Source organism: Lactuca serriola, chromosome 7, assembly GCF_051521515.1.
Source record: "Lactuca serriola cultivar US96UC23 chromosome 7, Lser_US96UC23_V15, whole genome shotgun sequence".
In the NCBI taxonomy this organism is placed as follows: Eukaryota; Viridiplantae; Streptophyta; class Magnoliopsida; order Asterales; family Asteraceae; genus Lactuca; species Lactuca serriola.
Genome location: NC_136414.1, coordinates 28,059,369 through 28,084,176, shown reverse-complemented (window position 1 = coordinate 28,084,176; position 24,808 = coordinate 28,059,369). Strand labels below are relative to the sequence as shown.

Genomic DNA, 24,808 nt, shown 5'->3' with positions numbered 1-24,808 from the left:
AAACTTTAAGTGATTTCAAATTACATTCAAGGACAATATTTTTTGACCAAGTTCTAAATCCGAATTTTGAACGCCAAGGTAATCATGTAAGTCAGAAACCAAAAAACGAAATACTGTGAAGTTCAACTATCAGGATTCAAAATTGCAAATATCACCTTTTGCATCACATTCACACATAGCAAAAAAGAAAAAAGAAAAAAAAAATCAAATAATATCTCAAAAGTCAAAACCATTAACATCATATAAGCAAAAGCAAAAGAAAAAGAAAAAGCTCTTACACCACAGTAATAACAAACTTTAAACAAGTAGTAACAGTAACAGTTCTCCGGGAAACACAGAAACATAACAGACTAATCATAACACAGAAGCACCAAATTATACGAGTTCATATCATAGACAGAATGGTCCAAAAACTAACCTGTAATCTTTTTATATCAGAAAAGAAATGATTTAAGCAACCACCGGTGCAGCAGCCGGAGGAGCTTCAGTAGTACCATTTGAAACCGCCGCCACTGTTTCAGTAGCTGCCGCCGCATCCTTTCCGTCTTTAGCAGCAGCAGCAACCGTTTTCTCATCTTTGGCTCCTTCCTTTCCGTCTTTGGTGGCGGCAGGTGGTGGTGGTGGTGGTGGGACCATATGGGCGGGTGGTGTGTGTTTGAGTTTGACAAGGATGTGACGCAACCTTGAAAGATCAGTGGGTTTTCCAGGTTTGGGTCCTTGGACAATTGTGATTGATGGTTTCTTGTCCTTGTCCTTTTTGCCTCTCTTTTCAATGTTGGGAACTTCACGTGGGATCAGCTCTGCTATTGCTTTCCAGTATTGTTTATCAGCTTCTTTGTGGAATGTCTCTTGCTTCGCCACATACATCTACATTACAATTCCAAAACTTTCTTCTTGTAATAAATTCATAACATACCAACGTCAATAACATAATAATTTCATAACATTAAAGAATGAATTTTATGATGATATGATATGAATGGTGGTTTAGAGGAAAATTACCTTCTCGCCTTCTCTATTGGTGAGTTTGTTTGTCTCAATGTTGCGTAGTCTCTTTTCATGGAAAGCTTTTATATAATCTTCACCTTCTTGGATGATCTGGGCACGTAATTCCTTCTCTTGATTCTCCTTCTCCTCCAATCGAATTGCATTCAGCCTGCACATTGAAAGCCATGTATGCTTAAACATATGAAAGGACTGAATTCCATGGCCTGAATTAGTATCATCAATTTAACTTTTATATAAATCTGGCATGATGCTCAAGAGATCTGTGGAATACTAATGTGTTTACCCATTCATGGCAAAATGTCAATCTTTCATTCTTATATTGCATACGCTGACTTGGTGCTGAAACTACTATAACCTAGGTTCTGGTAGAATTTCAATTTCTCAATTTTGTGTGTTTCAAATGTAACTTACAAAAGCATCCTACAAGCTACACATTTACAGTGACTACTGCACATGTCACTCAAGTCTAAATTTGATCAATATAGATCTCACATCAATTGCATGATATACATACACATTTAGATAGTGCAAGCAGCAACTAGCAAGTACTATAACTCCATTTAAAAGATCCCAACAATATACTAGCCTCTAATTACCTGATATATACATTTAGGTAAACTTGAGCAAGAAATAAACTCAATAGATAAAATTTTAGTCTTTAATTTGCAAAAAATTGTCGTTTTAGTCATCTGCAGATCTATGCGCTGCTCAAAAATTGATATCAAGACCAGCTACACATATTCTTAAGATAATTTAAATTAAATGGTGAATGTTAGTGTTCTTATAACAAGGAACATAGAATTCATCCTGGACCTAGGTGGTATGTCTCACATGCTTGCAAGGAATCTTAGTTTTTGATATGATTCATTTGTCAAGCTAGATAAAACACCGATGAAAACACTTCAATATGATACAAGAGAATCATATAACATATTAGCAGCCTCAAGGCCACCAAATCTCGATGGTTTTCAGGAGATTAGAATGGTAACGTGAGTACTAAATCTCGATCAAGCAGGTTTAGCAACGTAATTATGATTAGATCTAGTGTAATTATAGCTGATCAAGTGAATACTCTAAGATCTATGATAAATCGGAAACGAAATGTAATATAATCAATATGAAAGTGCTCCAGATCCAGAGAATTAAAACCTCACCTCCTCCATTCGCGAAGAGCAAACCCCTCCTCCCGCATCTCACTCGGAGGCGGGAGCACTGGTCCATCAGAACTAAAAAGTCCATCAGCATCCTCTCCAACATCGTAATCCTGACTTACACCATTCGAAATCGGGATCGAGGAAGAATCAAACGGTGAAGAGGTCTGAGGCGGCTGGGAGTACTGATCCGCATCTGGATTCGAACCGAATCCAAACGGATCTGCACTGTCTACAGATTGGTGAGAGACATGCTCACCGTCAGCAGGGAATTGATACGCCGGAGTATCGGCGGTGGAAAAGTTGGAGTATGAATCGTTGTTGTCAAAGTAACCTTCATCAAATTGACCGGAAGATGGAATCGTTGTCGATTCTTCGCCGTCGACGCTGAACGTATCAAACGACGACATCTCTCTCTAGATTTGCTCCTTCTTTCTCTCTCTAGATTTGCTCCTTTCTATCTCGGTATATCTCTGGCTTCTTAGCCTGTTTTCATGGCTGCCTTTTTATATCCCCTTTTTCTCCTTTCTAGCCCTTTCTTTTTAGTGTTAACAGCTTATCAAAATTCTATATTATTACTAAAATTTCTTATTTTATAAAGAATATGAGCATCGTGTAAAATTCACAATTAAGACTATTATGTTAAAGATCAATATTCTACTCGCATTTAAATTAAATTATGAAAATCAATAATAAAAAGGTATCTTATAATTCGTTTTCGGTTTAGTTAATATGAATGATCATTATATGTATCGTTTTGTAGTTCGATAATATGAATAATTATTAATATGTATGGTGCAATAATTTCTAAATTGTCATTTTAGATCGAATCAACTTGTTAACAAAGTATAACAAAACGCGTTTCACTTTAGTTATTCAAATAAAACATATTGATTGTCTTATGATTCAATTGATATGAACAATTATTACTATATATGATGCAATAGTTTCTCAAATGTCATTTTAGATCAAATCAAGTCGTTAAATAACGAATTTTTTTGAAGTGTTTACATATGACCATTATAATCGGTTATAGCAGGTTACATCTGGTCATAATGTTCATATGTAAACACTCTAAACAGTTTGTTACCTAAATGTTTACAAAAATAAATAAATAAATAATAGTTACCCTGAACAAACCGAAAATATAAGAGTAAATTACATGAATGGTCCTTACGGTTTGGGTAATTTGTGTGTTTGGTCCCTAACTTATTTTTTAACTTTGATGATACCTACTTTTTGTTTTTGTTGTATGTTTGGTCCCTATATGACTTCAAAATATTTAATTTTCAGTTGGATACACCCTCCGTTCCAGATTGTTGTCTTACATTCACACCATAGTGGTGATTCTCAAAAGGATATATATATATATATATATATATATATATATATATATATATATATATATATATATAAGTTCAATAGAGAACCATAATTATTGGTTCTTCAAGGAATCAAATCTTTTTTTTAATTTCTAGAGCTTATTCTATATCGAAAAAAATATCTAAAAACATATAAATTCATATATTAACATTGTGAATGTGAAAAATATTTTTCGAATTCAATGTGTGAATCCGGATTCACGTTGTGAATTTTCAAAGATTCACATTGTGAATTTTACATAAAAAAAAGTCAAATTTTATATCATTGGAGAAAGGATAAAAAGTTATGAATTTTTGTATTTTTAGTTTTTTTTTTTTTTTTTTGATAAAAAATAAGTTATAAAATTTGAGAAAAAAGATTGGTTCTTTGGTTAATTATGGTTATCTATTGAACCTCACCCTATATATATATATATATATATATATATATATATATATATATATATATATATATATATATAAATCAAAAAAATTTTGATATATATTTATGAAAACCTCTCTACAAAACTATAATTGATTTGTAACTTATGAAATAATTTTAAACTAACAAGATTTATAAAACCATAAAAAACCAATTGTAAATGTATATTTTATATTACCGTCGTCCCAAATTGATAGTCTACTTTTGACTTTTGAAGTTTTTTTTTTTCAACTTTGACCTTAAATATTTTTGTGTTTGAAAGATAATATTTGATGCTAAATATATGAATGGATTGTATTTTAAATGTTTTTTCATTATTATAAGTTTTATCAAGTAATATATAACACAAATAAAAATATTTAAGGTTAAAGTTGAAGAAAAAAACTTCAAAAGTCAAAAGTAGACTATCAATTTAGGACGGTGGGTGTATCAAACTAAAAATTAAATATTTTGACTAATGTTTTTTGAAAAAGTTTATTCATTGTTGAACCGTCACAGCATCGTCGTCGTTGTGGCCTATGTTATTGTCGTACATCATATCATCGTGAACCACAACTATTCGATGCCACCCCTACTGCATTCATCCTCCTCTGCTACAAGATATGAAATCCTAAACCCTAGTCGCCACTCCTCGCACTAGAACCACAATTGTTCGCCGACACCCCCTATTGTCATCAGCACCTTCTATTGCAAGATCTGAAACTCTAGCCGACACAAGATCTGGAAAACCTAGCAGGCCCCTTTCAGTCGTTGTCGCACCACCTACTGTCGTGAACGTACCACGACACAGGTTTTTGGAAAAATGACCCAGGATGTAATTATGTTTCGAAATCGTTCAAAAAAACATCATCTAAATAAAGTTTATGTAATAAAACACCAACAAATTATACATTTTGTTCAAATGTTACCCATTAGTAACCAGCTATTGTAGGTTAAACTTTAAAGGATGACTTAGCATAACTATTGGTGACATGGTATAATAATTACTAACATGACATTGGTTGATATATTCCTTATTTAAAAATCGATTTGAGTTTCTTTATGAATGGACGATTGGTATTTGTGAAAACAAATGGATAAATGTCCATAAGCAGCTCAATGAATGAAATTTGTTGAAAATGAAAGATATATAATAGTTTGCAATCCATTCCAAATTAGTCTTTGACATGTAGTTAAGGCAAGACGCAAACAATACATAGATTGTTTGATGGAATTTTTTGTGTTGCATAAGTGTTTATGAATGTAATATTTTTCATAATCGTCATCGTCATGTATGAATAAATGTACTAAATGGTAATCAAAATGTGAATATCGTATTGTTTGAAACATGAAAATGACATTTTGGTCATTATTTACCAAAAATACGAAAAACAGGATTTTAAAACTGTATGAGATCCGTCCATTTTTTCGGGCTAAAATTAGTACATTGGTTCCAAGCCTTTTAATTGTTCCTATCCGAACCCCTCCCTCCCTCCCTCCCTCATTCATGGAAGTTGATGATTTTAGCAAAGGCAAAAGAAACGATGGCATTGCTGTTGAAAAGGACTCGTGGCCCGTGATGCATTAAATAAAATATTGAAAGAACCTAGACTTTGGACAACTACAAATTACAAAATTACAGACATCATCACATCTTAAGAGTTAAGGAGTAGGGGCAAAATCGTCTTTGGCGCAGCAACGGTCCTGCAAACACCAATCATTGATCACGCCAAATCAAGAAAACCGTATTGTTTCCCAAAAATGCTAGCTGGCGGAGCACCCCCATCTCGGCGGCAATAAACAAAGAATGGGGCAAAAAAACCATCAACAGTTTGGGTTTTGTACCATGAGTCATCAGATATAATGAAAATCAAAATCTGCTTTTCTCCATCTTTGTACACCATCATCAAAACAAGTAGTAGTAGTAGTAGTAGTAGGTAGGGCAACAAGCTCTTGGTGTCTGTCAAATGTCAAATCCATCTTCATGGTTTCTTTCATTCTCGTGTTGTGTATTTACTTTGTTCACACAGACAAACAAACAAACCGTCCATTTCTGTTCTTCATAGTTAGGTTATGTTTATGTCAGTAATTTTGTTTCTTGTCAAGGAACCGATGATGCGTTCTTCGGGTATCTTGCTGATGATGGCATTCGTTGTACAACTCTTGGGTACTCTGGTCTAAATCGTTTGGCTCCCATTCCTTGAAATGATCTGTAGCATCAAGATCAAGATATGCCAATTAACATTTCAGATTATTAATAAAGAAAGATTAAAGTGACCGCCTACCTGGGAGAAGGTTGGCGTTTTTGAGGAGGGTATTGCCCGATCCTTGCTTTCAAATTTACAAAAGCAGTTTCAGCAGCCTGATAAAGTATAACATGAGAGAGAGAGAGAGAGAGAGAGCGAAGAATTAAAAAAATTGGGATTGAAGAAACAAGTGAATAGAAAGAATGAAGAGATAAATACTACACCTACCTGCATCTTAGCTTCATCCCATGTTAAACCAACTCCTTTACCCCACACTTCCCCATCTATTTCAACCTGAAGGAGACATTGACTAAAACTAATTAACATGTCAAGTTTCAAAAATGACTACAAAACATTATAATAAGTACACTACCTACCTGTGCATATAACTCGTTGTTCTGGCCCATGTTATTTGAAACTTGTGGTTGAGGTTGGAAACTCATCCCCAAACCTTCCATCATACACTGAAATAATCGAAAAGGAAAAGGTAAGCTATAATACATACAATAATTTGCCAATTGCCAAAAGGAACTGATTAAGATCTTACTAGTTCATTAAGTGCTGCAATTGACCCTTTCTTGGGACCTGGACCCTCTAACTTAGAATCTAAAGACCTTGTGGGTCCCGATGCAGTAGAAAATGCCATAGACATAGACTCCTCCCTCAACAAAGGCAAAGACTGATGTCCGAAAGAATTTCCATCACTTGTAAACCTTCCCTCCTCTCCATGCCCACCACCAGACTTGGCACGAGACAAATACTTATCTGCAAAAACATTGCCTAAAAAGGGTCAGAATCATTATCATTTTGCAATTCAATTCCATTCGAATCCTTGATGGATCTTATCAAATCCTAAGGGCTAGGGAAGGCTGGAAGGAATTCATTTCTATATATTATTTAAAAGACAAAAACATCAAATATATTTTTTTACCAGCCAAATTCATAAGAGATGCCTCGGCAGCCTGATGTTGAGCTTCCCTTCGTGTTCTCCCACTTCCTTCACCAATTTTCTCTCCAGCAAACCATACCTGTAAAAACACAATTTTCACCCAAAATCCTCTTAATATCATTCACACAGATTATCTTATAACTCATAAGTGATGTGTCGTGTAGTTTAAAGGACTTTTCACTACCTCGAAAGAGAACTGTAGTTCAACACTAGGAACCAGAGCCTGCCTGAACTCCACCTATATATATTTATACATAAATAGCGAGTTAGCATAACATAACCAAAAAAAAAAAACTTAATATAATAAATCCTCAATACACATTTGGTAAATGAAAAGGAATTATTGTTTCATAATCATACCTTAGTTCCACATTTGTAGGCAATGAAATGCAGATATTCAGCAGGGGATTCAGCAAAATTCTCATTGTTTCCAGCTTCAATCTCCATATCTCTGTTGCTTGATAATGAGTGACCCAAAGAACTCTCCTCCCCTTTAAAATACAATTCCATAATGTTTCTTTATTCATATTCAATATGGTTTAAATTTCAAAATAAATGTAGCAGCTTACCTGAAAATGGAGGGAAAACAGACGATGAATGGCTTAACCTCAACCGATCATCCCTTTGAAACACCTGCATAAAAAATAAAAATACATATTCATCCTTAAAGTTACATTATTAACAATATCCAATTCTTTTATAGCATAATATAACCTCAATTACCTCTTTAGGAAGCCTCTGACTTTCAAGAACTCTATCAGGCAGTATTGGAGTTTCCACCTTATGAACAAAGGGTGGTGCACGAAGAGGGTGTTTTTTGTCAATATGTAAAGGCTCGGAATGTAAAGGAAATTCTTTAGGAGGTGGTACTATCCGGTTTAATTGTCTGGGACCCATCTCTTCCCCCATTGGGAACCAGCCGCCACGTGGCGGCTCAACCCTAGGAGCTGAAACTTGCATTGGAGGTCTTACAGGAAACTGAGGTTCACTTGTGGTTTGATCTCTCATGTCCATACCATGTTGCAAAATGAGAAGTCTTCTTCTTGTATCAGGATCTAGTTCAGATTCAGGCACCTCACCTTCTTCCCTTGCAGGTGAACCATGCAAGCTTGTTTCTGCAAGATTGACTTGAGTAAATGGTTCAAGAACAGGGGTTGACTTATTGGGATATTGAACAATTGGTCCTGGGATTGCTGGTGGGATAATTGGTATAGATGTAGGTGGAGTGTTGTACTGAAAGGTTGTCTTAATAACTGGATCAAGAGTGGGAGGTATCACTGTAGGGATGGTTGAAGAAGCCATAGCTTCCTGAATATCATCAAAAGACAAAACATGTAAATCAATTGAGTATGATGTAATCATGTAACGAATAGCGTTGTGAAAACTGAAAAGGATTAGTTACCTTTAGCCTTCTTTCTACTTCAACATCTGCCATTCCATCAAAACCAAGTGGCTCTTTACTCCCATTTAAAGCAGAAGCATCATCCTGGTAAACATTATGGAATTAGAAGCCATCATATAAAGAAAAAGAAAAAGGGGAAGGGATAAAAATTGAAACTTTATATATCACTAACCTCAGAAATCAAATAGTTGCTCACATCTGGAGGAAGAATGTCTTTAATTTCATCTTCATGTGCGACTTCATTGATTCGTTGAAGAAGACCATCATCAAAGTCTCTGTTTCATAGATACAGCATTTTAATATTTTATAATGAAGATTGAAGCATAATGCAAAAACGCTAATAGATGGAATTAAAAAGCACACTTGTGTGGGAATGCGTGTATGTGGATAAAGATGTAAACTTTAGAAAGTGAAGACACATTCTTACTTGAAAAAACCACCTCTGACATTACAAGCAACGTTTCGTGCAACACAAAGGATAGGAACAGGACTGTTTGCCTAAAAGGACAAGGATATATATATAAATGAGTACTATAGCACAAAAAGGGGTAGTACAAGTGTACAACAATGAATTCTATATTTACATTAGGAAAAGTGAGACAAAAAGATTGATGAAGGTAATTATTACTTCAGCTTGAGGAGCATAATATGGAGCAAAAGCAGGAACAACATGAACACGAGGTTGATCTTTCTCATCCCACACTTTTAAACGATCATCAATAACTAAGGACATCTTGGGATGACAGTTTCCATCTTGGAAAACATTAAAGAGTGATTTCTTCAACCCTGGTAGATTGGAAACAAGTTTGACCATAAATTACTCATATACCCTTTATGAGTTAAAAAAAATAGTAACAACTAAATTATACAAGTGAAGAAACACACGCTAGGCAGTCATATTTCCCAACACTTTTTCCATTCATGTGGACAAGCATAAAGTGTGCAACAAGAAAGATAATGACACAACAACAATATCCAAGCAAGGGTAAACAAGTGAATATTGTATGGCTACACAAACAGTGCAAGGTAAATGACTGAAATGAGTAATTTTCACATTAGTTTACCAGATTTCACACAAACAATGCGGTTCAATAACTCTTTTGTGGTTATTAGATTTGAATCTGGATCAAGAAGCCTCCACATTTCCAAAGCATAATCTCTTTCAGCCATTGTACAAACATAAACCTCAAAACGTTTTCGTCCTCTTGCAATCAAGTAGCTTCTAAGATCCTCCCATGCAGGTCTCAGTCTCACAAGAACACTTGTATCACGAATCTGCAAAAAAATGAAGGTTTATGTAAGATGTTCAATAAACAAATGTGAAGGGGCATAATATAATGGTCAAGTAAGTAGAATCATCATACCAGTGGATTGATACGGGTGAGGATGATGTTCTTGTCTTGTAATCTTATAAGTGGTCTGACAAGAGGTTGATGATTGTCTGACAATGGTGGGACAACCTCAGACTGTGCCTTAAGTAGCTTGCCATTGTCAACAACTTGATCACTATCTGCATATTGTTTCAAAATGTTTCTGTCATCTTGATAGCGTTTAATCTCTCCAATCATACCAGCAACACGTTGCGGATCAGCTTCACAGCTTACTTTTCGTTGTAGGGCTTCAATTCTATCCTCAAATGATCGCAATGTATTGGCCACAATCAGTGTCTCATCAAGATCAAATACAATGCCAAGACATCTAAGATTTAGCATCACAAGGCATGACTCATAAAGACCTGGTGCAACACTAAACCCCCAAAAGCATGGAAACATGTCATTTCTTCTAGAACGCATGGCTACTAAATGGAGCTCCTCTCCACCAAGTGGGACAACAGCAGTCTGCAAAAGTATGTATGCGATTAGAACAAGAAACTAAATACAAGTTATAATTCTGTGACTACCATGAAATAAGATCAAACCCCATATGCAGAAGTGACCAAAAATGCAAAGGTCAACTTATATAAATGCTAATTATGACTGGTCTTATCAAAAAGTCAATAAGTCATTACAGCTCTGCGTCGCTTTAAATATAGATCTCTATTGTAGTATTGTCGCGACCTTCGGTCAAAATGGGCTAAATGAGAAAAACATTTATTCAAAGAAATCTGTACTTTATTTTGTTTTAGCATGTCTTTGTTCAGCTTCAACGAAGAATTATGACATGAGAAGCAGATGTTTTCTTTTGATTTAAGAGTTTCTTTTGACTGATAGTATAGTATGAAGAAAATTTGTGTACAGGTTTCCAGTCCACTACGTTAAGTTATAAAGGCAAGAGCGTTTTACACAGGTATGGTTTATTCTTCAGCACCAAAATATTCCAGCAAGAATCATTCAGATTATAAGTTTAGGTACTCCAGTACAATTTCCAGTCAAGAGTTCTCTGAAGAGAGTAACATCCGTTGGTCATTATTTGTGGCAAAACTGCAAATTGTAAGTCCGCTAAGGAATTATAAAATGGTTCTTCATTTTATTCTTCGTGGATATAAATTCCCAGAAGGGCAGATTTTAGTCTCGGAAAAAATATGCTTTTATTTGTAGCTTTCGTTAGCAACACAAGACAGTCCAAAATTCAGAGAAAATCAGCCACCCTAATTTTACTTTGTGATTTGTTCATTAGGTTCAATCCGAAGTTAAAAGGTAGAATGAAAAAGTGTTCAAAGTTCCAATTTTAGGTTTTCTTTTAAGTGTCTTATCTTTGTCCAACAAAGTCCTCGTAATAAAAAGTTTGCAGCTCAAATTAGGGTTTGAGTTTAAACTCCGATTACAATTTTACAATTTCAATAGATTGTTGTTTATCTTCTTTTTTTTAGTTAATCTGTTTATTCTGAGGTTGGGCAAATATACCTTGTTCTCCCTGAGACATGTAGAGTGCAACAGGTTGAGCTGCGAGTTCGAGTTGATGGTTTTGCTGCACTCCATTTTCAAGCAAACCCCAGTTGTTGGTGAAGTAATTGTGTGAAGAACAGCAAGTGGCGAGCACCTCTCACTCGGTGTCGAATAGTACGAAATCCTGATTTTGTCCTTGAGTTTCTCTCTCATATTCAGATTCATCAGATGAGGATTAAAATAAACCTCAACATCACCGATGACTTTTTCACCATCATAAACAGCCACCACCGATTTATACATTCTGTTTTTCCTTCAAAATCAATTTTCTTTAATAAAATAAAAGAAAAAGGAAAAAGAAAAATTATCAGAATCCTCAGAGATAATTTCTCTCTCTCTTTTCCCCTTCGTCTTCTTCGATTTGTTCTTGTTTTTCAGTGTACAGAGTCATATACATACAGATCAGTAATCAATCATCAAGTTTATCCGTTCGATTGATTGAATTCATCTTATGCGTCTCAATTTATGCACAAAAACAACACAAATTATAACTGATCTTGATCCGTTGTTTGAAAAAAAAAAGGAAAAATTAGGGCAAGATTTTTTAGATCTGTAACGGAGGCGGTGATGAACCGATCTGTGCGTCAGGCGAATTTTAGATTTGGATTTTTACATCCATTTGGGGGAATTTTAGATGGAGACGATGATGATGATGATCGATGAACAAAACCCTAGATTAGATGTACGATGAAGAGAACGGGAAGGTTCGTCTACCTCTAAAACTTTCTCTCTCTATGAAAGCTTTGGTGTATCGTGCGCTTGATATGTTGGGTTTGGGTGATGTCATATATATGGTGTGATTAGGTGTTTCATTGAGAGGCGTAGGTTTAGGGTTACCAATTTACGGCCACTTCCAATATGCGCCGTTCATTTAGGTTACCTCCCTTCACTCAAATAAATATTTATAAAAATCAATACGAAAGGGTAAAACTCATAAATGACTCCCAACGAACATATCTGCGCTGTTATCCATTTTTTTTTTTTTTATATATAAATAGACAAAAATTTAAATTTGATTCATATGAAAAAATAATATCGAAAAAAATTTAAACTTTCATAGAATATCCAAAATCAAAAAAAAATTATGATTTTAATCTTTGAATTATTTGAAAATAATATTTTATCTTTTTATTTTCTTTTTATTATTTTTTATTTATATTAATACTTTTTTAGTTTAAATATAAATAAAACTATGTTACCTTTACTCGGACCCTCCCCCTTTTCTCCTTCTTTAACTTTCTTTCTCTCTATTTGATGTTTTCGCCCTTCTCCTACCTCACACATTCACCTGCAAATCAAACATTTCTCGCAGAGTCACATACACTTCTCATCCATCTTTTATTAGGTTTAAAGGCTACCAACTAGCTTTCATCACATGTTCGTGTTTCAATTTCTTATGATTGCCCGCTTCCCTTTTTCATCTTACTATATTCATTTATGCTAACAAACTATAGTGACAAAAAAAGAGAAGTCGAAGAAGTACACAGCAAAGGAAAATTCAAGCAAAAGTGGACACAGCCACGACCAACAGAGGCGACGACAAGGTCATGTGCTAATTATCACGAATCAGACGTCAATCTCCTATGTCGAATTGATTTAGGTCTAATTTTTGAATCCCATGGTTTTCGCTATAAATATGATGTTTTTTGTTAATGTGTTGAACAATAGGAGTTCTTTATTCATCTTGGTTTTTTCTTCGTCTGAGTTTAGCAAAGTTTGGTAGGTTGCATCATCTATTTTTCAAAATTATAGATTATTTGAATCATGAATCATAAATATAACTATTAAAGGAGTTTTGTGTGTTTTTTTAATTTCATTTGTGTATTGTTGTTGGGTTTTGAGTAAAACAACAATACTATGGTGCATATGCAAACTCTAAAGCTTTGAATCTAGGTTATTCTAATTGTACATGCAATAATCATCCAAAGCTTGTAAACCTTAAATTTAGTATACAAAATTGAAATCAACATAATAAAAATCGGTTGGTGATCCTTCTAGGGTTTCAAGTGTAGCCGAAAATCATATGCCAAGGGGGTCCTTATATAGATGAGGAATTAGGGTTTCAGTCAGATACCTAATCCGGTTGCTTAGGCCGTAAGCAGCCCGAAGGAATCTTCCAGAATACCCAGCCTTGGACGAAATCCTTATGGGCTTCCAGAAGATTTCATCAAGAGATCTTCAGCCTCCTTTGCAATTATCTTGTAATTACATTATCAATCCCCTTAATTTAATTAATCTCTTTTGACCACAAAATTAATTACTGACCAATATTAATTAAATAATATGATTTATCTTTTAATATACTATTCACATAATATATTAATTAATCACATTTATCCTCTTTCTCCATTATTCATCCAGTCAAGTGCTTTGGTGAAGGCAACCCAAAATGATCATGTTACTATCGGGTCAAATACATACCAAATATAGTTATGGGCTTAGACACCTAATCCAAAAGTCTCACAATTGGATAAGTCTAATAACTATAAATGCAAGTACGAATTCAAAATCCGATTAGCAATCGTAGCTCTCAAAATCCGTTGTCGAACTTTGACACGTCCTTTAAATAAGGGATCGTATAGTCCTCTGTTATGATCCCACATCGGCCGAAAGTACTATAAGTTGGTGGCTTATAAGTCTAAGTGTCCTCTCCTCCTACAAGCTGGCTTTTAGGAGTGAGTTTTACACTTGGGCTTATGGCATGATACGGGCCTAGTATGGGATGGGTTCGTATCAATTGGTATCAGAGCCTTCCCCATCTTTCAGGGTGCCAACACTTGGAGTGGTGGCCTACGGAGTGGTGGCTTGGACCTGAAAAGAGGGGTGTCAACCATGACCAATGTAGCTGTGACCAACAATGACTCGGAGTGGTGGCTTGGACCAAAAGGGGGTGCCAACCATGACCAACGCGTACGTTGGCTCTTCAAAGCGTGGGGTACTGTTATGATCCCACATCGGCCGAAAGTATTATAAGTTGGTGGCTTATAAGTCTAAGTGTCCCCTCCTCCTACGAGCTGGATTTTGGGAGTGAGTTATGCACTTAGGCTTATGGCATGATACGGGCCTAGTATGGGATGGGTTCGTATCATCCTCCGTTCTCAAGATATCGTGCGGACAATTACATGGAACATAGTCATACTTATTGTCCATCAGTTTGTTTCCCAATTTCCGATTTGTCTGATATATAACTTAATTGAACACATCAACTTTGTCCTGACCAAGACCGGCACATAAGTCAAAACAAAATCATCGAAGGGCCCAAGATATCACTTTTAACCTCATAGGATAAAAGGAACAAATAAACTTTGACTTATATGCTTGTACTATTTACTCATCAAATCATACACAACAATACATTTTATAACATCAAGTTATTGATGCGTTTACGCATTATCAATGCACAACCAACTCGTAAACAACAACTCATATATCTAGGTTTAAAGATTATATGATATTATCGTCTCACAGTCACTCGTGATTAAATTCCATGAAGCGATTCATGTGAGAGCGGGTTTAATCCAATACTCAAATCATATTTCAAGAGCACTCATGAACGTTGCAGCATACCTTTGTTATGTCTAAACGCTTAGACAGTCTACAAGCCAATTCATGACAATCTTATTTCATACTTACTTCCAACGTATGATCGGCTGTGGATAGTTTAAATAATCTTATTATTTAGGAAATCAAAACATGCAAAGTGAAACAATAGTAAATAATTAACACAAGACAGTAACTCTACTTATAAATAAAACTCCTTTATTTAATCATCAAATGCTAATTACAATTTATCTATTATAAGCTTCTAAAGGCCATCTAATCACTAAAACTAATATCATCCTTCAGCCCAATGCTCCTAGCGTGTTGCAAGTGTTTAACCCTACTTAGTCCCTTCGTAAGGGGATCTACTGGGTTCTCTTATGACGATACCTTCTTTACTACGAGGAGTCCCTCTTATACCCGATGTCTAATAAAATGATATTTTATGTCGATATGCCTGGATCTGTCATGATCCCTTGGTTCCTTGGTCAAGGCAAACGCACCTTTGTTATCGCAGAAAATCTCCATAGGCTCTTTTATGGCAGGCACAACTCCAAGGTCTCCAATGAAGTTCTTTAGCCACATTGCCTTTTTTGACGCTTCGCTCGTTGCTATGTACTCTTATTCGCATGTTGAATTAGCTATGGTCTCTTGCTTGGAACTTTTCCAAGTCACTGCTCCTCCATTCAGAGTAAAGACCGAGCCCGACTGCGAGCAGAAATTATCTCGGTCGGTCTGAAAAATAGTGTCACTATACCCTCGCACTCTTAAGTCATCACTCCCACCGAGGATAAGGAACCATTCCTTAGTCCTTCGTAGGTACTTAAGAATGTTCTTTACTGTCGTCCAATGTGCTATACCAGGGTTCCCTTGATATTTGACTGACCATGCTCGAAGCAAAGGCCACATCAGGGCGAGTACACGTCATAGCATACATGATTGAGCCAATTGCGGAAGAATAAGGTACTTGGCTCCTCTCTGCTATCTCGGCTTTGGTACTCGGGCTTTGAGTCTTACTCAACTTGGTATTGCTTTGGATTGGTAACTCTCCTTTCTTGGAATTCTCCATGCTAAAACGTTTTCATACCTCTCTTGTCGTGCACTTTGATGGTATATTTCCATCAAAACTTGGTGCATTTCAGAAGGGTAGAAGTCCTCATAGGACTTTTGGAGTTCTGCTGCCATGGTGGCTAACACGATGCATGCCACTTTGGTAGCATCCCTTTCATGTGCCTGGAAGTCAGCGATTTCCTGGGGAGTTGCAGTGGTCTCATCAATCTCCTTAAGCTCCTTATCGAGGACATATTATGTGTCCTAGTAGCGGGTAATCATCCCGATGTTTCTGATCCATTCATTAAAGTTGGATTCATCAAAAGTGACTTTCCCACACAAGTTCATAAAGGTAAAGGAGCCATTAGGATTAGAGCCAGAAGCAACATTGTTTGAAGACATCTGAGTGAGAAGAAAGAATAGATTAGTTTAGATATAAATATAGTCCTTAATAAAACACTCAAATGTAATATTAAGGCTAGGGCCCAATCACAATATATTATACTTAGAAGAGGTATGCCGTAATCTAAGTAATAACATATTTGAAAGGTAGGTGAATGATGATTCACCAATTTCCACCAAAAACGAAATATTAAAATATTAAGTTTTTAATTTGGTTCTTAGAAATTCCTAGATTCTTTTGAGATTCAATGAACTTTTCAAAGGCATGTTTCAATCTCGAGTGTGCCCTCAAAGTTTTGTGACTGGGATACCGAGGATCACAAAACGAGGTGTGAAGTAACCATGCAAATCACTTGGTACCCTTAATGTTTATCACTCAATCGATGTGTCGGTTAAGCACACACGCTCCATCGATACTATGATAAACCTTAAGTCACCCTTTACCTACCTTGTTAAGTCCAAGTTAGTGTGTCGGTTAACCACACACGCTCCACTAACGACTTAAACAAAGTGTAAAGTGTAATTTCATGGATTAGCACCTTATTCACATTTTCCTAAAGTAACTAAGATTGAGAATATAATTAAAACATTTAGTTACTTTATAATATTCATTATACTTTTAATGAAAGTTTATAAGTCCTTGTCCTACCCGTTCGTCTAACGACCCTCCACCGATCAAGGAAGCGGTGGGTGAGAGTAGACACCCATTAAGTTGCCATTTTATAGGCAACAACCTTATTCCCCCCTTATAGACCGGCTTCGTGAATGAGGCGTACTAGCGGTAAGACGACTTGATCTTATACATACATACATACATACATACATATATATATATATATATATATATTATTAAATTATAATATCATAAAGTATAATGGTTGAATTTTATTCTTTTTAAAATTCTAAGGGTTGGAACTAAAGTTTTAATCATTACTTTACTTGTTCCAAAACTTGAGGGCAAGTTTTGATAACTTTCAAAACTTTTCATTTCTCATAACTTATGATTGATTTGAGCATTAAAAATGAAGAATCTTCATTTTATAACTCTTGTGTTCTTTTAATGGATTTTATTAAAGTGTAACCTTTGGTTTTCCATAACTTGAGGACAAGTTATGAACTCCATTAAAACACATTATGATCATGAATTAAACTACCAATTAGGTTACAAACAATTCCTATGATCATCTAATCTTCATAAGTTCAAGAACATGAATATGAACATTTAAAGAATCATAAATTACTCTTAAAACTTGTAATTATTTGATAATTGCCATTGTAAATGGATTAGCATAAACATTACACCATTTAAAACAGGTTTTCAAGTACCAAAACAGTTCCGGGTAATGTTTCTAGTCCATTTCCAGCAACATAAGTCGAAAATCTGCTGCCAGGGCCTCCTACTCGTCGAGTGCATGAACCTACTCAACGAGTAGGATGAATTATCACTTGGACTCGTCGAGTCCCCCCCCTCCCATGGACTCGGCGAGTTCACTGATCAGACAATAAGTTGTTTCGATTTTTAACACAATTTTTGCACAAATAACAAACAAACAAACCTAGGCTCTGATACCACTAATGGGTTTTGAGCATTCTAACACTTCCTAAGTGTACATGCAACCCTAATAACCTTGGATCTATGCTTGTTTAAAATTCATGCAAAGTTGATTTCCAATGTTCTTGATCCTATCTATCATACATGGGGAACATTTATAACTTAAATGTAAGATAAAATAACATAGCTTGTTGTTGCTTTTGATTCCTTGAAACCTTGTGAGCCTAGCACCCCAAGTGTGATGCCTCAAATTCTTCACACAACACCAAATGCTATGGAGTAAACTTGGAGAGAATCTTAACACTCAAAAATCGGTTCTAGCCCTCAAGTATGCATGTGTGTTGATTTTTGGGAGAACATGAGCTTTATATAGTGTGTTGCATTAGGGTTACACCATGTAAACCCTAATGTAACATGACTCTTCATTTCCACGATCCATGGGTTAACTCCATGGAGCATCCTATAGGTGAAACTCTTCAAAATTCTTAATTGACGGCGGTGCTCAAATCTACACTCGCTCTTCATTTCCTATTGAGCCTTCGGTCCTAATCTCCAGGTTAAAAAACTCAATTCTCATTGCAGACTCTCGCTCCTTCTTAAATTTGGTTTATAGACTCAACCCAAGATAAGGTCTTCACTTTTGCTACAACAAAAACTCGAATGGTCATATTCTAATGATCTTTGATTTCATAACGCAAAAGACACACAACGAACCATACTATTATTTATATTAGTCAAACACCATCATAGAAGAAACCTTCCTTCATGTTCTAATGTGATATGATATCTTCATAACTAGCAACATTTCTAACTAATGGTTGCTTAATCCTTTAATGAAGGTTGTTATACTTTTATCGACTGCCTCGACCATCTCCTTCTTCAATCTTTCGACTGAAGTTTCGTCGCTATGTACACAAGACATGGTTCTCTGAACCAATCAATTCACTTCGCAGATCTATATTATTCGGACTCAATTCTTTACGACCACCAAGGTATGAACAAAAATCTTTTTCTTAGTCATCACTGAAACGAAGGCAATGACATACTCGAACAAAAACGGAATCAATTACTAGTTTCTTGGTAACCTCGTGGCTTTCCTTGATCCAAGTGTGAGTCTTGTGCTTCCATTAGTATATGCCTCTACTACTATTCACATCTACTCATACTCGTCCCAAGTATTGTCTCGTAGTTTTCCAAGTCACCATTCAAAAGTTTTCACAAAGCAACTTTTCACACATGAGTGTGTTTAAACCAGTACATACAACAATTTCTCCTAGACTCAACTAGGGATTTCACGTTTCTATCAAACATATCTTGGATTTCTTAAATTCACATTCTATAATATTTTTTATGCATAAGCTCAATCTATCATATCCTAATACTTTTCCTAGGTCGATAGGAATTTTACTTCCAAATTCTTCATATAAATTCTTTCTCGGGTAGTGTCTACTCTACAATACACACTATACCAGAATTTACTCTAGTAGTGTGGAGATAAATGGTCTCTAACTATCTGCATCATCTTCCAACTCATGCAAGTCAACATGCACATTTATTCATTTCATTATCCTTTCATGACATCGTCATTCCTTTATATGAGAAAATTTTCTTCTTATGGGTGTATCTTTTAAGTCTACTTAATAGGAATCTATCCTAGGAAGTATGCATTTTAACTGCATCTCAACATATTCTAAAAGCTTCGACTTGGTTCTCTGTCATTCCTAACAACAATATCGCTTCTCATATAACACTATGAGTGTATATCTTCTTCAACTATGTACTCTACCTTACTCTAACTAGTAAGTTATCCAGCCTAACTAAATGGCTCATTTCACCATCCTAATTAAGTATGTTAAAGTCGGCTTAACACACTATGAAACTTTCATAAGGATGTGATAGAAGTCAATTGTCACTCAGTATTATTAAATACTAAATTTGAGCATCTTGTATAGGGTTACATATCAACTTTTACCATACCACTCGTACTGCATACTACATTACAATGTTTGGCAGGGTCTTGGCCTATTAAGTCTGAAAACTTTGTTAGCCTTTTCTTTGATCTCCATTGAATTCTTCTTAACCTTGCACAATACCAGTCTCAATATCATCGAAGTATTTATCACTATCTTCAGTTCTTCTAACTTTGTAAGCAATCACTGCTTCAATGTGGTCAGCGGTGGAACAACTTCACGGGTTACACCAAAACATTCATCGCGTCCAAATGTACTTCAAACACATCAAATTTCCTCTTACAAACCAAGGTCGGCAACATACCTTAAACTTCTTCAAGTAATAGCAATATATGTAAGCTACCTAAAGCATGTTACATTATTTATCATTTAGCACATATTAGAATATAAGGCATATCTCCTAAAATATTCTAGTGCTTGTGTCTTCTTTAATATTAATCTAGGTATTCAACCTATAGTATACTAGACATACATCGTACCATCATCACTTAGTAATCCAAGTTTAAGTCTAGAAATCCTCAAAATCCATAACTTGTTTAAACTAATGCTCTAAATTTTTTGAAGTGACTTAGTACTTTAGAATATTAAGACTTATCATTACCCAATACCCCACTTAATTCTTTCCTATGGTTTGTATCCATATACTTACAATGAATCTGTTCATATATTGAACTTCCAACGGTTTAAGTCTAAATACCAATACGTAGTATTTAGTTCACTTAAACTACTGCTCTGATACCATGACTGAAAGAACCACTACTTCTCTAATACCTTTACTATATTATTACTCCAAACATGCTACATGCATATTCATAATATGATTTACAAAAGTTTGGATATTTACTAAAAGATTGGATACAAACCAACTATTAAGAATTTTTACAGAGTTTTATATATTACATAATTTCCTAGGAATTTATACACTAAATACAAAAGTTATAATATTATATATTCTACATCTTCTAACAGCACATAACTATTCTGGATGCTTATCACCTGCAATAATTAAACACTGAGAGGGATAAGCGGGTGACGCTTAGTGAGTTCAATAACAGTTAGAATATAACGTTATGCCATATATATATATATATATATATATATATATATATATATATATATATATCAATATGACAAACAAAGATGGACAAAGAACAACAAAGCAGATGAGTATCATATGACTGACTTTCCATATCAACCAATAATCTGATTCAAATATTTACAATCAATGAAATGCATCAATTTCAACATGATATACATCAATAATACTTCAGCCCAAGTGGCATAGAAAATACAATTTCGAATTATCATTTTGCTAAAATATACAGGCTTTTAGCCCTACCTAGCATTCTGCCAATACCAAAGTGATACAGGTCATTCTCTATATAGCCAAAGGCACAAAAGCGAATACCAAAGTGATACGAGACATGCTCTACATGGCCAAAGGCTTCATACCAATACCAAAGTGATGCTTAGTCATTCACTTCATGGTCAAAGGTATAACTTCATTATCATAATAACACGGGAAAGCACATTGCACATATAACACATGACATACAATTGTCCCTATATTGAACTCACTGTGAAATAACCGAATGATAAAATGCTGATTTGGGTAACACTTTGTTTCTAGATATGACTTTCTTTGACGAATTCGAGGATTTTAGTTGAAAATTGGGCTTTGTGCGGGCAGAGTTTCAACTTGAAAAGATTATTTTCTCGGGTCTTTGATGCATCGGGACTTGCTTCGGGTGTTGGGGTGATTTTCTAGGCTTCAGGGTGGTTTAGAGTAGCTAGAGAAGGAGTAGAGAGTGAAAAAGTATGAGAATTTGTAACCTAAACCCGGAGACCCTCGCATTCCCTTTATAGTGGGCTGAAGCTTCGCATTACGCGGGGCGTAATTTCAGTACGTTGGGCGTACACGGTACGCAGGGCGTACCCTGGTACGCGAGGCGTAAGGAGCTACGTGGTGCATGTTCAGACTTTGAGCTTCCTACGTGTCTGCATGCAAGATACATGTCATCCGTTCGAAGAAAGAGGCGACGTGGTCAACTTCTTACCTAGTCTAAGTACGCGGGGCGTACGGCTTCGGATAAGTCTCGAATTTTATTTTTAAAACTTCAAAAATTCATATCTTTAGCATACGGACTCCGTTTTTGACATTTTTTATATCCACGCATAGGCGAGATTATACCCTAGAACTTTCATTTAGACTCCGTCGGCTAATTTTGACTTTATTTTTAAATTTATATTTTTAACGGGCAGGGACCGGAAAAGTCCGTTAAAAATTCATACCTTCTTCATCCGACATTCGTTTTCATCTGTCCTTTTACCGTTGTACTAATATTGACGAGATCTTCGATTCTCGTTTAGGTTGTGTCAGCTAAAAATTGCTCGATCTATAATTCGAATTTCGAGCTGTACACTGTTATGCCGAATTTTAGAAAAATCATAACTTCCTCATACGAAGCCATGTTTGGATGTTCATTTTATGAAAGTTCTCAGTTTAACGAATACTACAAATTTCATTTAGATCACAAATGCTAAAAAAGTAGTTTATCGTAAACTCACTTTTTACGTTATAAGGCGTCGTGCCCGTTCTGCCGCGAAACTTCAATAAGTCATAACTTCTTCGTTATAACTTAGATTTCGATGGGGTTTTCGTTGAAACGTTTCCAACGAGACAATTTAAAACTATCAATAACATTAGTTTTACTTATTTCTAATTTAAATGTTATATTTTCGTTAATTCTGATAATTGACTTTTGATCAGAATGTCATAAGACTTCCAATACTTCCCGAATGTTTCTAAACATAGTTTTACTTCAAATCTCATAAAACTATCTTGTTAGAACTCAATGCTCAAAACCATATACTGTTTAATAATATTCATTTTTAAACTAACAAAACACGATAACTGAACGTGTATGTTACCATAACGCTGGATCCCATAGACAGTCGAATACTTGACTCAACCCTAAGCCCTTAATTAAACAAGAACAATAAATAAAGCTAAGTAAAACATTCTCAAGCTATAAAATATTTGTTGTGTACAACTATGATGCATACACTAAGCAACTATAATAATTGTAACATCCACAAAATTCATGAAAAATTTAAACTTTTTAAAACTATTCCACAAAACATCATTGTTTACAATTTAGTTTTCAAAGCATGTTTAACATCAGAGTTTTCCCAAAATCATAAATCAAAACACGAAGAGGTGTACAATCACGCCTTCGCCTTCCCGCGATCATCTAAGGTACCATAAACATAACCCAGAATTGTAAGCCCAAAGCTTAGTGAGTTACCCCAAAGTACCAACACACGAAAAAATAACACATATACAATAACAACATACTATAGGTCCAATCAACCATCGGGTTGGAATACCCAATACCACTCAACCATCGGGTTGGAATGCCAACATACTATGGTTCCAATCAACCATTGGGTTGGAATGCCAACATACTATGGGTCCAATCATCTTCGGGATCGAATACCCTTGGGACCTCAACCATCGGGGTTGGAATGTCAACATATTATGGGTCCAATCATCCTCGGGGCGGAATACCGTCGGGCCCATTCAACCATCGGGTTGGTATACCCCGACCTATTGGCTTACACACAAAGCAGTGAAGCCTCAGCCACCAACCAAACATGTGCACATATAATAGATAATCATATAACAACCTACAGCCAGTCAAACATATGTATAGATCACTAAGCATATCATCATCTTATATATCATGATACTGATCTAACATATCACTACAATACGATAACATACAATCACATAACAAGAAATATAATCCAAAGGGTTGGCCTTGGTACCATCGACCCGTAAGTACAGTGAGGAAAACTCACCTCACACTACTGAATCACACTAAAAGTCTCTAACTGCTGGCCCACTATAATCTCCGCGCCATCACAATCAAAATAATCATCCAATTAATAATTGGATTCCAATCCTTATATATCAGCCCAAAAGTCAGGGTAAAAGGCCACTCTACCCTTTACCTAGTTTAGGCCAAGGCCCATGCCCAAAAATTTGATACAAAAGGCCCAAAACCAAGTAATCACTCAAGGCCCATATTTGGCCCAATTTTCCAAATTGGGCCCAAACTCCTGCTTGATACCTTTAGAATATTGCAAAGTAATGAATGATCTTGTATCTCAAGTTTCCCCACCAAGTTAGGAACTTCCACTTTCTTCTAGTTTCTTCAAGAATGAGCAAAATAACACCAATTTCTCTTTAAAAGCTCAAAAATACAATAATGGAGGCCAAGGGACGCTTTAGGGTTTTATGGAGGTTTAGGGATAAGTAGTGAGGTCGACCCTAAGGGTTAAAGATGTTTATATAGGGTGTAACACCCTAAATTAGGGTTTCTAGAAACTGCACGTATGCCCAACGTACATAAGCATACGCCCCGTGTATGCGCCCGAAGTCCCAGTCCATCTTGTATTAGTACGCTAAGCGTACCAGGTGGTACGCCCTGCATACTGGCTTCTTAGATAGTACGTTAAGCAAACCAAGTGGTACGCCCACGTATTACTCCAAGGGCTAATTTGCAACTTTTAATTAATGAAGGGCAAAAGCGAAATGTACCAAGATTCGGGTGTTAAAATAATGATGTTAATTTCATCTAACATATAAGAAGTCTTCCTAGGCTATCAGGAATCATACATCAGACAATTATATCATGCAATTCCTGAAGATCCATAGCCGATCACTAGCATACAATTCTATCAAAATCATCATAAACAAGTAAAAGTGTGGTAACTTAGGGTATCCTTTCTTGCTCCGACTGGTCGTACACATCTCATCCTTCATGGGTTAATATTGAAAACAATGTGAATTTAATTTTGAAAAT

At 35.5% G+C, this 24,808-nt stretch overlaps 2 protein-coding genes across 3 annotated transcripts; both read right to left on the bottom strand.

Annotated features, from left to right (window-relative positions):
• Positions 1 to 258: 258 nt before the first annotated feature.
• LOC145061375 (clathrin light chain 1-like) lies at positions 259 to 2,653 on the bottom strand. Its single transcript, XM_079008819.1, has 3 exons — positions 2,163 to 2,653; positions 1,003 to 1,156; positions 259 to 867 (listed from the first exon to the last, which is right to left on the bottom strand). Exons 1-3 carry the CDS (start codon positions 2,567 to 2,569, stop codon positions 451 to 453), a joined length of 978 nt encoding a protein of 325 aa, XP_078864945.1. The 5' UTR covers positions 2,570 to 2,653; the 3' UTR covers positions 259 to 450.
• A 2,838-nt stretch (positions 2,654 to 5,491) lies between these two features.
• On the bottom strand, positions 5,492 to 12,267 carry CPL1 (C-terminal domain phosphatase-like 1). Of its 2 annotated transcripts, none has more exons than XM_079008387.1 (17): positions 11,382 to 12,267; positions 9,903 to 10,376; positions 9,603 to 9,813; positions 9,167 to 9,324; positions 8,966 to 9,036; positions 8,711 to 8,813; positions 8,539 to 8,622; positions 7,860 to 8,444; positions 7,706 to 7,769; positions 7,497 to 7,627; positions 7,321 to 7,374; positions 7,119 to 7,215; positions 6,735 to 6,967; positions 6,565 to 6,651; positions 6,416 to 6,481; positions 6,227 to 6,303; positions 5,492 to 6,151 (listed from the first exon to the last, which is right to left on the bottom strand). In XM_079008387.1, exons 1-17 carry the CDS (start codon positions 11,664 to 11,666, stop codon positions 6,043 to 6,045), a joined length of 2,889 nt encoding a protein of 962 aa, XP_078864513.1. In that variant the 5' UTR covers positions 11,667 to 12,267; the 3' UTR covers positions 5,492 to 6,042. The 2 variants fall into 2 exon arrangements, with proteins under 2 accessions (XP_078864513.1, XP_078864514.1); XM_079008388.1 differs by having other exon boundaries at positions 6,735 to 6,952; positions 11,382 to 12,264.
• Positions 12,268 to 24,808: the final 12,541 nt, after the last annotated feature.